The sequence below is a fragment of the Tupaia chinensis genome, unplaced genomic scaffold (assembly GCF_000334495.1).
Source record: "Tupaia chinensis unplaced genomic scaffold, TupChi_1.0 Scaffold143651_1, whole genome shotgun sequence".
NCBI classification, from domain to species: Eukaryota; Metazoa; Chordata; class Mammalia; order Scandentia; family Tupaiidae; genus Tupaia; species Tupaia belangeri.
The window spans coordinates 2,140,119-2,153,583 of NW_006203500.1; the positions used below are offsets into that span (position 1 = coordinate 2,140,119).

The 13,465-nt window shown below is 63.6% G+C and overlaps 1 protein-coding gene across 1 annotated transcript in view; it reads left to right on the forward strand.

Moving 5' to 3' along the window:
• Positions 1 to 13,465, forward strand: part of WNT7B (Wnt family member 7B) — a 51,015-nt gene that overhangs the window by 26,932 nt on the left and 10,618 nt on the right. Inside the window, exon 2 of the mRNA XM_006164632.3 lies at positions 1,985 to 2,211. Coding sequence (XP_006164694.1) covers positions 1,985 to 2,211 — 227 coding nt within the window. The remainder of the gene's footprint in view (positions 1 to 1,984; positions 2,212 to 13,465) is intronic.

A 13,465-nucleotide genomic window follows, 5' to 3' on the forward strand; every position in this document is an offset into this window, starting at 1 on the left:
AGGGATTGAGTGTCAGCCGGGTGCCCCGGCTGCAGCACGTGCTGCGACTTGGCCACATGGGGACTTCCCAGCTGGCTTTGGGTGCTGGGTGCCTGGAAAAACACTGACTTGTCTGTCATGGAAGGGGCCTGCAGTGTGGGCAGAGGAGAGGCCCGGGCCTCAAGCGCCTGCTCCAGGAGCCCTGGCGGTCCCTGCCCTCAGCAGGCCTGGTCCATGTTGACACCCAGCTGGTGCCAGTAGTTCTGCCCGGTACCGGCCCTCAGCCACACCCCACATCCAGCTGTGGCCCCTTCTCTTAGAACCGACACCGGGTCCCCACCTGGGCACAAGTGTCGCATACTGCACGGTAGCGCTGGAAGCCACACGGCTGGCTGCGTGTTCAGATCCCGGCCTGGTCAGCCTTAAGTACACTGGGCATGTGCGTGGCTGCCCGGGAGCCCGAAGAGCTACAGGGTCGGGGGTGTGGCCCTGAGGTGCTTCCCTCTCTCTGTCTCCGTCTCTCTCGTGCGCACATGTGCTTTCTCTCATGGAAAACAATTTAAAAAAACAAAACACCCCAAAATTGGCAGTCAGTGTGGATGAGCTCAGCAATTTCTTAAAGACTTATTCTATGATTGGCAATTCCACTGCCCAGTGCACCCAGAGGTCAAGCACAGGGACCCTAAACAAAAACTTTCGCATGTCCAGGGCAGCGCTATCACGGAGCCAGCGGGTGAAGGTGGCCAGGGTCCACCACCGGAAACGGCTCCTCTCCACACCGTGGAGTACTACTCACCCCTGAAAAGGAATGGGATGCCGAGTCATGCCATGATGCCACCAGCCTTGAGCACCTGATGTGAAAGGAGAGAAGCCAGACACAGCAGCCCACGAAGGACCTGATCCATCTGCCTCGGCACTGGCCGACCCCAGAGCAGAAAACATAAGAGGTGGCCCTGGCTGGGGCAGGGGGCGGGCGGACGCTCTGATGGGCACACCGTGGGGACGGTGAGAATGTTTCAGAACTTAATGGCTGGTAGATGCACAGCCCCAAATGCTAAGCATCCTGGAACTGTCGACATGAAATGGTCAATTTTATGTGGTGTGGACTTAAAACACAGTCGGGGCCAACGGGTGGCATAACAGTTAAGGCTCAGGACTCACACATGGTCAAGCACTACTCAAGTCCTGGGTCCAGTGGCTTGAAACTCATGCCGGGCGTGTGTGCGTGTGTGCCCAAAATCCCAAAAGGAGAATGGAGGGGAAGAGACTGCGGCGTGGCCATTCCCCTGGGGGTGATTTGTTTCCTGTTTCTGTCTGGCGAACGCACATGTCCTATAGCAAAAAATCTCTCAGAACAGCAACAACAAAAACCATGCACACAAAGAATCACACCGATGACGCCCGGAGTAGAGGGAGCTTGGTGAGTGGCTTCGCATCTGGGCCTCAGTGCCCAGCCGAAGCCAGGTGCCCTCAAGGACTGCTGGGGGGACAGGAGGCTGCAGTGGGAGACTGAGCCCCGCAGGTTAACAGGTGCTCCTGCTGCTGGGGTCCCACTTCCTGCTCGAGTGTACCCATCACGCAGGCTGGTCTCTTTCTCCCAGGGGCTGTCGGAGCGTGTGTGGTGCTCTATGCCCCCACTTCGTGGGTGTGAGTACTGAGGCTCTGCCAAGGTCCCGGGCGTCTGGGGCTGCAGTCAGTGCCTGGTGACCTTGTTGCCGGCCTGCCCGGCCAGCTGCCACAGGTGGGGGCGGGGAGTCTGCATGGTGGGGAAGCCCCTATTGTCTGGGACTGCACAGCCCCCAGGGATGACTGACCCGTGGGCCTGGGGGCGGCTGAGAGGGCCCAGGGCTCGCTGCCGTGCCGAGCTAGGACCTGGCCTGGGAGTTGGTGGAAAACGGCCCCTTGGAGCGGGGATCGTCCGCTCTCTGGCACCGGACGCCTGAGCAGGAGGGGCAGACAGGAAGGGGCTGGCCTGTCTCACCTGTCCCCTCCCCTGCCTCTGCAGAGCACTGTCATGGGTGGTGGCCTTGGGCGCCAACATCATCTGCAACAAGATCCCTGGCCTGGCCCCGCGGCAGCGCGCCATCTGCCAGAGCCGGCCCGATGCCATCATCGTGATCGGGGAGGGCGCGCAGATGGGCATCGATGAGTGCCAGCACCAGTTCCGCTTCGGGCGCTGGAACTGCTCGGCCCTCGGTGAGCGGACCGTCTTCGGGCAGGAGCTCCGAGTAGGTAAGGGCACCTTGGCCACGTGCTGCGGGGCGGGGCGGCCGGGTCCCCGTGACGGCCACCTTCGCCGCTGGGGGCCAGGACCCAGGAGCAGCCGCACCTGCCTGGCCCTCAGGCACCTGTGCCCGGGGTGGGAGGCCTCTGTGCAGCGAGCCTGTGTGCGAGGAGGAGGGTCCTCGCTCTGGGCCACGGGGCCTGGGGACACTGTCCAGATGTGGACAGGAGCCCGGCGGGCAGGTGCATGGCGGGAGCGTGCAGGTCGGGGCGAGTTGCTGCTGTGTTTGCCCAGACACTTTCTCTACCTCTCTGAGCCTCCATTTCTGTGGTGCTTACCATGCGAGCGTGCTGGGGCGTGGTGGGGATGGTGTCGGGTCCCCAGGAGGTGCTGGCCACCTGTGGTCAGGAGTCCATGGTGGGAGGGAGGCCAGGGAGGGGACAACAGTGTAAGTGTCACAGGGCTGGGTGGCTGGGGCAGGGCGAGGGAGGGTGGGCAGCCAGCAGCCGCTGAAATGTGATGTGGGGTGGCAGAATCCCTCGCCCTGTCCTCCCAGGCCTGGGGCAGGTTTCACCATGCCCACTTCACAGATGAGGAGACTGGGGCCCAGTGGGGGCTCCACTTGAGGGCCGGAGAGGGGCTTATGTGAAAAACTGTGTCCGGAGCTGACCTGGATTCGAACCCAGCTGGGTGGCCCTGGGCTGCGGCCCTCGGTCTCAGCTCTAGCTGGGCTGAGCCGGGCGCCTCTCCAGGGGCTGTGCCAGGAGGTACTCAGTAAACGGCTGTGGAATGGGGAGCCAGGAACAGCACCGCGAGCTGCTCCAGGCCGTGGAGAGGGTCGGGTGAGGAGAGTGAATACCTGGGGCGTGACTCCAGGCCCGCAGGGGTGCCCAGCCTGCAGGCACAGTGCAGCTTCCAGTCCCCCTGAGCAGAGCTGCCGCTGCTGGGACCCCAGCCAGAGCTCAGTTCTGAGGACTTGGAACACTGTCATGGGGCTGGGGGTGGCGCAGGAAAAGCACCACTGCAGGGAGTGGCCCCTCTGCAGGGAGCGGCCGTGGGTGGCACCTGGCACAGCTGGCAGGGTTGCCCCGCCCCTTCCCCGGGGCCCCACCACCCAAGTGCAGCTCTCTCCATCCAGGTGCCAGCCAGGAGGGTGGGGCTGCCACCTCCATCTCCCTGAGGGGTCCCCACTTCCTGTGAGGGGCCCACCTGCCTGCTTGGCCCTCAGCCCTGAGACTCTGGGCTCTGGGCAGCTGTGAGCATTCCCGTTTCACAGCTGAGAAAGCTAAGGCTCCGGGGGTTTTAAGGTCCCCTGAGGTCCCCTGTGTGCACCGGGCAGAGCAGGCTGCACCCAGGTGTCCCTTGTCCCCTCCTCATCTTACTGCGGCCTCCGCCAGAGATGGGGCTGTGCCTGCCTTGCCAGTCAAGTGGTAGCTTGGACTCTGGGACCATGAGGCATGGGGCGAGGGACTCAGCATCCACCGAACCTCTCTGGGGGACCAGGGCCCAGGAGGGATTTGACCTATGGCACTCCAGTACATGGACTGTCTGAAGCCCGGAGGAGTGACCCTGCCAGCTGCCTGGCCCATAGTGGACCTCGCTGGTGCCCACCCAGGCCACCTCTGCTAAGTGTCACGTCCACTTCTGCAGCTATGGGGGTCCTGCCCACAGCTCCCAGTTGGCCCTTCTTGGGTTGTAGCCCTCGGCCCAGTTGTAGTGAGGAGGCCCATGGCTCTGCCCACAGGGGGACCGATGTATGGTGGAGAGGCTGCCTACCTGCAGGTGGGGTGCTCAGGGACGCCGCACCCCCACTCTCCCAAGACCAGGCTGTGCTGTCCTGCCGGTGCCCTGCTATCGGCCCTGCCCTACCCCTACTCCCTGCTCCAGAGCCGGCCGAGCCCCAGTAGGGTCTGCTCTCAGAGGCCCTCTCAGGACCCCCACCTGCTCCAGACCACAGAGGCACCCCTGGCAGGGCCTCTGCAGCCCGCGCCCTTCTCTTAGCCTGCCCACCCGCTACGCCTCTCCTCTCCCAGACGGCAGCAACCTTTGTGTGGCTGGCTGTCCCGTCTGCCTTGGCTTCTGGGCCCTGAAGCTGCCCTGCTTTCTCCTGTCTCTGGCTACTCCTTTGAACCCTGGCCTGGCTGGCGGTCACAGGTCCCCAGGTCCCCTGGACCACATCTTGGCTCCACCTGACGCTGGGCTCTCTGTGGCCTCAGCATCAGTTCCCAAGCCACCAGAGCCTCTGGCCCGATGCAATCAGATCTTGCTGCTTAAGACTCCCGGCATCCGGACAGCAGAGCAGACCCTGGTCCATTGGGCGGCTCCTGGTCCCTGGTCATTCGGACAGCACAGCAGACCCTGGCCCGTTGGGCGGCTCCTGGTCCCTGGTCATTCAGACAGCACAGCAGACACTGGTGTCATCCCCTCTGTCCAGCCCTCCGCTCTGCCCTGTGGTCACTGCAGGGCTTGCTTCTCTGTCTTCCCTTTGCAGCCATCACCATCTCCTCCTCCCATCACCCCAGTTACGGGTTACACGGGATATCACCCCATGCCCCATCACTCCCTCCAAACTGCAGTGGTCCCTGCTGCCCGGGGGAGGCTGTCCGCAGCCTGGGGTCAGAGTAGCCCCTCCCCACCTCCCTCCCACCTTGTCTGGAGACCAGAGCTTCTGCTGCCCTATGTGGCCTTTTCCTCTTCCGGCCCCTCCTTAGCACCTCGGGTCCTAGCTCCCCAGTTCTGGCCCGCAGGCCTGTCCTCCACCTCTGACCCATGGGCTCCCGTCGGGGGGGTGGGGCCTCTAGGCTTCCCTGGTCTTCCAGTTCACAGCCAGTGCCATACCTCCCAGCAGCCCTTGGCCTGGCCCTGATGCCTGCCTCCAGCCCTCCCTGTCCCCTGCCCCCTGGAGCCCAGGCCTGGCCTCGGCACACTCCAATGAAGGCCAGGTCTCCCAGGCAGGGCTGTCCCCGGCAGGGCTCTGGCTGCAGGCCAGCAGGCCGAGTTCACAGGCAGGGACCTGCCAGCTGTGTTGATGGTGGTCTGAACTGACACCTGCTCTTCCCAGGGCTCAGCCGGGCACTCACGAGAAGGAGGTGGGGCTGAGCAGTGGGGCTGGCCCTGGGTAGAGGCTGCTGGTGCCCCGGGCACGGGGTGGGAGCCAGGCCAAGAGCTGGCAGGCAGCCGGGGGCACTTGGAGCAGCCACGCAAGCAGTGCCAATTAATGATTGGCTCTGATGGGGGGACGGCCCGGTGGGTGGGACAGCCCCCTTCAGGCCAGCCTGTGACCTTGGCTGGGCCTAAGTCCTGAGTGCGGAAGGAAACTCTGTAAAGGGCGAATCGGCCCTGCATAAGGATCTGGTCCTGTCCCACAGAGGTCCACCTGCCCGTGTGCCTCCAGGGATGGGCTTCCCTGCTCCCTGCAGTTTCCGAAGGTGCCCGTGCTGGCGGGCCTAGGCCCCTGTGTGCCAGCTGCTCGGCTCCCTCCAGAGGTCACGGCCCGCCCTAGGCCTCTCTGCACGGACATGGCCTCCCGTCATGTGGCTCTGGGCCACCCAAGCCCATCCTAGGCCTAGCTCGGCTCCGGGATGCGTGTGTGGGGGTGTGGCCTGGCCGTCTCGTCTCTGCCTGGAAATGGGCTCAGGGTGAGTACGTGTCCCCAGCTCAGTGGTCCTTTGCCGTGCCCAAGGGGCGGCACAGAAGTTGCAGGACCCTCGGGTTTTAGGGAAGTCTGAGCAACCTGGGGCCCTCACCAAGGCAGAGAGTTCCTGCCAGGCATGGGCTTTCCCGAGGCAGTGACCTGGGAGGCCCACACCGCCCAGGTGAGCCTACAGGTGAGCGCTGGGAAGGGGCTGTGGATGGAAGGAACAGTGTGTGCTGAGGCCCAGAGGCCAGAAAGCCGGTGCTATTTCCCAGGAACTGCAGGAGCACGGAGGGCAGATGACAGGAGGGGGACCTGAGCCGCAGGGGAACCAGGGCTGGCAGGCCAGAGAACCTTCCAGAGGGCCTGGAAGGAGTGAAGGTTCTGAGCAGGTGAGGGCCTTTCCACTGCACTGGCAACCTCCAGCAACTGCCCCACCCCCACCCATGCCCAGAGCCCCCTGGACCCACTGGCCCGAGGCTGGAGCCCCGCCCCAAGCGCACAGAAGTGTCAAGTCCCGCCCGTCATGTGCCGGCCTTAGACATGACTAGGCATAGGGGCCACCTAATCTGGGCTCACGTGAGTGGCCTGGGCTGCTGGGCACAGGTGTCCCTGCTCCTGTTTGCTCTGTGGGTGAGCTTTGCACGGGAGGCGTCTTCACAGCCAGGCTAAGCTGCCAGAGCCCTGAGCCACCCAGCTGTGACAGCAGGGCTTAGCGAAGGGGTTGCTGAACAGTCTGAGGGACAGGAGGACAGTATTGGGGCCTGAGAGGCTTGCCCTGTGCCAGGTCTCAGCCCTGCCTGGGCTCTGGGCACCAGGCCCAGTATGACTCCCAGGAAGGATGAGGGCTCCCATGCTGGTTGTCACAGGCTCCCTGGTGGGAGTGGAGCCTGGTGGCCATGGGCTCCCACTGGCAGGGGGACATCTGAAGTGAGGTGCAAACAGAGATGTGCTGTCAGTGTGAGAGACTCAGCAGGCTTCGAACTCACACCAGTCAAACGAATACAGTATCTCTTTAATAACCCTCATAGCAACCTCATGTCAAATGATCAGGCTTTGGGTGTTGGGCTAAAAAAAAAGATGCCGGCCGCCAGTGCGTCTGTGTGTTTCTCTCCCTGGGGCTGCTGAACGTTTCAGTCGATGCTCGGGCTCTCTGGAGACTTCTGTTGGGTGACACTCTTCTCAGAGGGGCTGGGAAGGAGTTGCCCAGTTTGCCTGGTCAGGGGCAGAAGGGACAGTGGAACCCACATCTGGCCATGTCCTCCTGGGATGTTGTCCCCAGTGCTGGGCGGGTATCCTGAGGGCAGAGGCCTAACCACTGTTCCCTGGAGACGCTGGGTGTGCGAGTGGCTGGACAGCCCCGCAGAGCCCACTGCTGCTCGGCCTGCATGCCCCGAGTGCCTGCTGTATGCCAGCCGGCCATGCCCCTGGGCCCCAGACCTGTTCTGCCCTCCCTGCCCCACTGTCCTGGGCCCCAACCAAGGCAGCAGAGCAGATGTTTCAAGGCTCTGGGTCCAGGCAGCCAGGACTCTGGGGACACTGGGGCTTGAGATCAGAGTCACAGAGACCCCTAGAGGTGAGGCTGCCCCCCCTAAGAAGGCCAGTGTGCCCCTGGGGGGGGGGTGCCCCTGGCTCTGGGCCTTCCTGCAGTGGCCTGGGAGCCTGAAGGTCAGGGGCCCCACAGCCGCTGCTATGGCCTGGAGGTGGCCTGTCCTCACGCCCCAGATCCTGCCATGCGGCCCCTCCAAGACATCTGGAACTCGTCCAAGATGGGAATTTTCCACCCTCCCTGGCAGGGCCCTGACAGCCAGGATGAGAGCAGGGTGGGGATGGGACCCGGGAGGGGAGACCTTGGCCACAGCCTGGTGCTTTCGGAGCTCAGTGAAGCCACCTGCACCAGGAGGGGCTGTAGCTGGGCTGCGACACCAGCAGGACATGGGTCCCTCTGTGAGTAAGTGCAGAACTGCCCCATGGGGTCCCACGGGCAAGGGCCCAGGGCTCGGCTCTGGTGGACTGTGGCAGGACACAGACCCTGGGTGGGTGCCCCACGCCTGGTGCTTACCACCTGGTTGTTTGGCTTCCTCATAACTCAGCGTCTCCCAGGTCCCATCAGACATCACATGCTTCAGGTTCAGATGGGGAGACTGAGGCTCGCAACTCCCCAAGGCAGCAGGGCTAGAGCTGGAGAAGCCTGAGGTCCAGCCCGGGTGCCCAGGGGCGGAGAGGCCTGGGGAGGGGCTCCTATACACCACAGGCACGCAGTGGGACCGTGTTCTGAGGGAGGGTCGCGCCGGTGGGCTTCTAGGGCCTGGGCTCCCTGAAGGGGCCCTGCTGGAACACGACCCCAGAGGCTGTGCGCGTGCGAGGCCCCGCTGGTGGAACAAAGGCCCCGGGCGTGCGGGCGTGCCGAGGCCTGGCGTGCCTTTCCCTGGTGCTCTGTTTATGACAACGGCAGGGAAGAGCTTCGTGTGGAGACGCTGACTCAGCCTGAGCCCAGCAGAGGCCGGGTGGGGCTGGAGAGAGACGAACGGAGAGGGACAGACGGACACAGACAGGGACAGAGGCAGAGGGGGGCAGAGGCAGGGCAGATAGAGACATAGGAAGACACACGGAAAGAGGGCAACGCACTGCCCACCTACACATATATACACACATGCATGCATGCACACACATGCACAATACACACATGCATGTGCACACACATGCACACACTCATGCACACAGCACCCATGCAGGCCTTCAACCCCACTCGCTCACCCAGGCTGGACTGTCCTGTGTCTCTGGCCATCTTGAGCCCTCCTCTGCATGCCCTGCTCGTGTCAGATCTGTGAAGTGTGTGCTGGCAGCACCCCTGCGGGGGCAGAAATGGACAGGGTGTGGCAGCCTGCCTGGCTGTCCTTGTCACCAGGAAGCCCCAGATGGACCCAGGGGTCCAGGCAGAGCCTGGGCAGTCGTGGGCTGGAGCTCTGGCTGCCCATTCTTTACCTGCACAAGGGAGTGTCAGGCTTAGCCAGAGCCTGGAGGCACCTGTGGGCTCACCTGCCCCCACTGTTCCTGCCTGCCCTGGAGCCCAGCCTAGGACCCCGTGGGGCAGCTCTGCACTTACTCAACAGAGGGACCCACGTCCTGGTGGTGTCGCAGCCCAGATGCAGCCCCTCCTCCCATGCAGGAAGCTGGCCAAGGATGGCCTCCTGAGCCCTGAAGCCTCCCTCCCTCCGTCTGTCCTGGAACCTGGCGCCCACAGCCTGGGCGGTCCCTGAGTTTCCTCCAAACTCGGCACTCTCCGCTCAGATTCAGCACCCCCGCCAGCCCAGCACCCCCGCCAGGAGCCCCCTGGATGCCCTCTAATCCCTTACTGGTCACCTGCTAATGCCGCTGGCTCCACCTGCAGGCCATATCCCACCTTCGACCACTTCTCTCCTCCACCTGGCAGGCCTCCAGTGTTTCTCAGGCCCTACAATAGCCCCCTAGAGGGTCTCCCAGCATGCCCCTCCAGTCAGCCAGAGGGTTCTTTGCAGCGTAACTCAGAGCAACACCTTCGAGAGCTCCCATCTTCTGACACAAAGTCTAAGGCTGTCCCCTAGGCTCCCAAGGGTGACACTGTGGCCCCTGAGGCCCGTTACTCACTGCTTACTGGGGGACCGCCCACACGTGCCCACCATTCTCACTCAGATCCTGGACCTTGCCCCGGCCTGGAACAGCATTCCCTGCACTTTCACGCTCTTGTCTGTCATGTTAAGGACCCACCTTCTGCATCTCACTGGCCACCTCCACCCCAGTCCCTCCAGCCACCCTTTCCTGTTGACCCTTCCATGGTCTGGCCATGAAATCCCCCCCCCCCAGCCTGTCTGTGGCCCACTGTGGCTGCTGCGTGCTGTTCCTGCACTGCCACGTGTTTGACTTAGGCTTGACGAGGGCTGGACAGCTAGGTGGGGCCAAGGACCTCACTCTGAGCATTGCAGCTCACCTGCTGTGTGACCTCCGGCCAGTCACCTGCCCCTCTGAGCCCAATGCCCTAACTGTGAGGTGGAGTCCCTGGCTGGTACCAGTGAGGTCCCTGTGAGGGTTCACGTGGAGGACAAGGGGTGGGGCCCTTCTGTTGGTAACCAGCTTTCATCGCTGCGGTTCCTGTCGGTACCATCTGCCCAGGAGATAAGGCCCAATTGTTTCCTAAGTAGCGACAGAGTTGTGACCCATCACCCCAGCTGGGTTTAGAACCTCACCCCCAGGAGGAGGCCGCATGTCTCCGCAATTAATTCGCACTCCCAGGCGCAAAGTCTGGCCACCTTCTGCCTCCCCGGGCTCTGGTTCTGTAGGTGCCTTGCTGTGGGGCCATGCGGTGCGTGGTGCTGAGCATGCTGTTTTCAAGGCCCACGTCGCCACGTGTGTCAGGACTCCGTTTCTTTCCTGAGGCTGATGAAAGCCCCATGGCGTTGACGGACTGCTTTCTCTGTCCTGGCCGTTGGCAGAGACCTGACCGTGGTCCACACGCTGAGCCGTTTATGGATGACGCAGCGCTGAGCACCTGTGCAGGGTTCCAAGGGTCGTGGGGATGGAGTTTACACTTCGCTGTGGTGCGCCCCGGGGGCTCGCTGGGTGGTCTGGTGCTCCTGCAGGCTGTCCCCTGGCTCCCAGGACAGCGTGGAGCCCTGGTTGCTCCACATCCCCGGCTCTGCGCAAGCTCGTGGCTGTCTTCTGCCCTCCTCGGGGCACTGTCAACCTGGGCCGCTGGCCGATTGCTGGTGGCAGGCAGTGTCCTGCTGTTCAGAGAGGGGCACCGGGCTGGCCCAGTACAGGCGGCCACAGGCACACATGGGCACTGTCTGAGCAGAGCCCAGGTGCACGCGCCCCACATGACACCCAAACACAGCTACATCCATGGAGAGCCCATGTAGGCCAGTCACATGTGGGCGTGAAGCTCAAGTTGGCCTGCCCAGGACCATGTGTGCGCTGTCTGGGCGTGTGGGAGAAGCTGTCACCCTACAGCAGGGAAATGGGACATGGACAGGCCTGATCGCCGACCCAAGGTTGCGTGCTGGCCGAGTTGAGGGTCTGGGCTTGAACTCAAGCTGTCAGCCCCTGAACTCTTCCCAGCTTCCGAAAGGGCTCTGGGACTGCATGTGGCCCTCAGACCTCAGAGCTCACCTGTCACTCGGAACTGCTCTGCTTCCCATCCCCGAGCTGCTCAGTGACCTTGGGCACTTACCGGCACTGGCTGATCCCAGGCCCCTCCTAGCATGAGGCCAGTCCAGCTCCCCTCCACAGGGCAGGAGGCCTTCCCCACCCTGCCTCCCATGGCAGCTGACCGAGCCACCTGAGCTCGCCTTGTCATCCGTGGATCTCAGCACGGCATGCTGGGCCCGTGGCTGCAGGGAAGCGGCAGGTGGCCTGTGCAGGCCATGCCCAGGCGGGCAGCCCGAGGGGCTGTGCTTGCTTAGGAGGTGCACATGCGCTTCCTGGGAGCAGCTCTCCTGGGGTCAGGGTGAAAAGATGACAGGCAGGTGAGGCCCAGCCCTGTCCCAGCAGGCCGCTCTCCCTGGGCACCTCGAGGCAGACAGTGGGGCAGGGACTGACTCTGTCCAGGCCGGCCAGATATTTTACTCAGGGGCCCAGGAGGGCTAGAGTTGGAAAGACCCACAGAAAAGAGCAGATGTGGTGGGTCCTGAGCCTCAGTTTACGCACATGGCAGCCTCTGAGGACTCTGTCCTCTGACAGTCTGGATTTATGCAGAGTGTGTGTGGAGGGGACAGCTAGCCAGCTGGCCTTGGATAGGAGGCTGCAGTAACAGTGGGCCTGTCTTGGAAGTTCCCAGCCAGCCCTGACCACCTCACCATCTTGGTGGTAGGAACAGTGCCACCGTCCAGCTGGCTCTCAGAGCTGGCTTCCCAGGCCATGCCATGGCAGGGCTTGGAAGCCTCGTGTGGCAAATGCAGACACAGGCTCAGAAGGGGTTTGCGACTTGCCTGTGGCCACACAGCAGCCCCGAGGCACCCAGTCCAGTGCTCTCCCGCCCTCCCCTGGTAGTTCACGCTCTGCCTGCTGCGGATGGCTGGGACCGTGCAGGGGTGACAGGACTGGCTCTGACCTCCCTGGGTTCCAAGGGCAGGCCGCCCTTCACCAACCAGGGCTCCCAGGGTCGTTGGGGGCAACCTGCGGCCCTCTCTTCTGCCTCTGGCATCTTCCCGCGGTACTGCTGGATGCTGCTGCTGGCTCCCCTGTCTGAGGGTACCTGTGGGGGGCCCCTCAAGCCCCACGAATGCCCCCCACGCAGCTGCTGGTTGGCTGTGTACCTGCTCCCCACCTCCCATCACCAGAAGCAGCGCGAGCAGCCGCGCAGCTTAGAGCGCTGAAATGGAGCAAATGCCTGCTGAGCTGAGCTCCCTCTGGGTGGGTCCGCTTGAGCTCCGGCACGGGGGTCGCCAAGGCGAGATAAGGGCCACGTGGGAAAGCGCTTACTGCTCCTGTGTGGGACTTGGCGACAGCAGAGGGCAGGGTGCCTGGTGGGGGCCCAGAGAAGGGTGTGTGCACCCCATGGGCATTGTGGGAGAAGGGAGTCCCCCAACTGCGTCCAGAGCCCAGGGAAGTCCTGAGCACGCGGTGTGGGTGGGCGCTACAGCGGGGCCGGACCACCGTTCTCCAGTGCCGGCGGCCCAAGGCCAGGAGCGGCTGTCCCTGTCCGAGTCATCACCCTGCGCTGCAGGTGGCGGCACCTACTCATTTGTGACTGGCCTTCGACCTGGCCCAGCTGGCTGCAGGGAATGGCAGGTGGACCAGCCATCTCAGGGACCCTGAGCAAGCCCATGGGTACAGGCTGTCCGCACAGGCCGGCTCCCAATCCGAGTCACTCGTTCGAGCGTGGCAGGAACGTGTGAGGCGAGGAAAGGCAGATGACCCAGGAAGTGCCAGGGAGCGATTTGGGGAGTGAGGCTGGGAGGCTGGAGCCACTGCCCTTCCTGCTCCATGCCCACATGTGGTGACCCGGGGCAAATCGGGAAGCCCTGGGCAGCACCGAGTCTAGGAGACGGGCACAGGTGGGTGTTGGGAAGATCGAACCAGGCAATGCAGTGTGCCGGCATGGGCATCCTTGGCCTGTGCAGAGACTCGCAGGACTGGCACCCTTGTTGAGGCTCAGAGAACTGCAGCCTCTCTCTTCAGCCCCCCCCCCCCAGGGAATTAGCGGGAGTGGCAGCCCGGTGAGTAACTGGTGAGTAACCGAGTCAGCCCCTGTGGCACAGCCAGGTGAGAGCAGGGGCCGGGGGGTCAGCGGGTGGAGAGGAGGACACCCTCAGGGCACCCGCTGGTCTGCAGGGGTCCGGGACGGTGAGACAGCAGGTACTTCTGACCCCGCTCCAGCTTCTCTGGTGGAGGAGCAGGGCCATGGGCCTCTGAGGGTCCTCCTCATCTGGCTTTGTCGAGACCCCATCCTGCACGGCCAGCGCGAGCTCACCGAGCCAGCCCACTGCCCCGGAGTGCATACTCTCCACTCACCTGGCCGCAGGCCCTGCCCTGCCCTCCTGCTTGCCTGACTGCCACCCCAGAGTGGGCTCCACCACCCATCCGCTCTACGCCACTGCGCACTCCATGCCCCCCACTGCGCACTCCACACCCCCACCGCGCACTCTGCACCC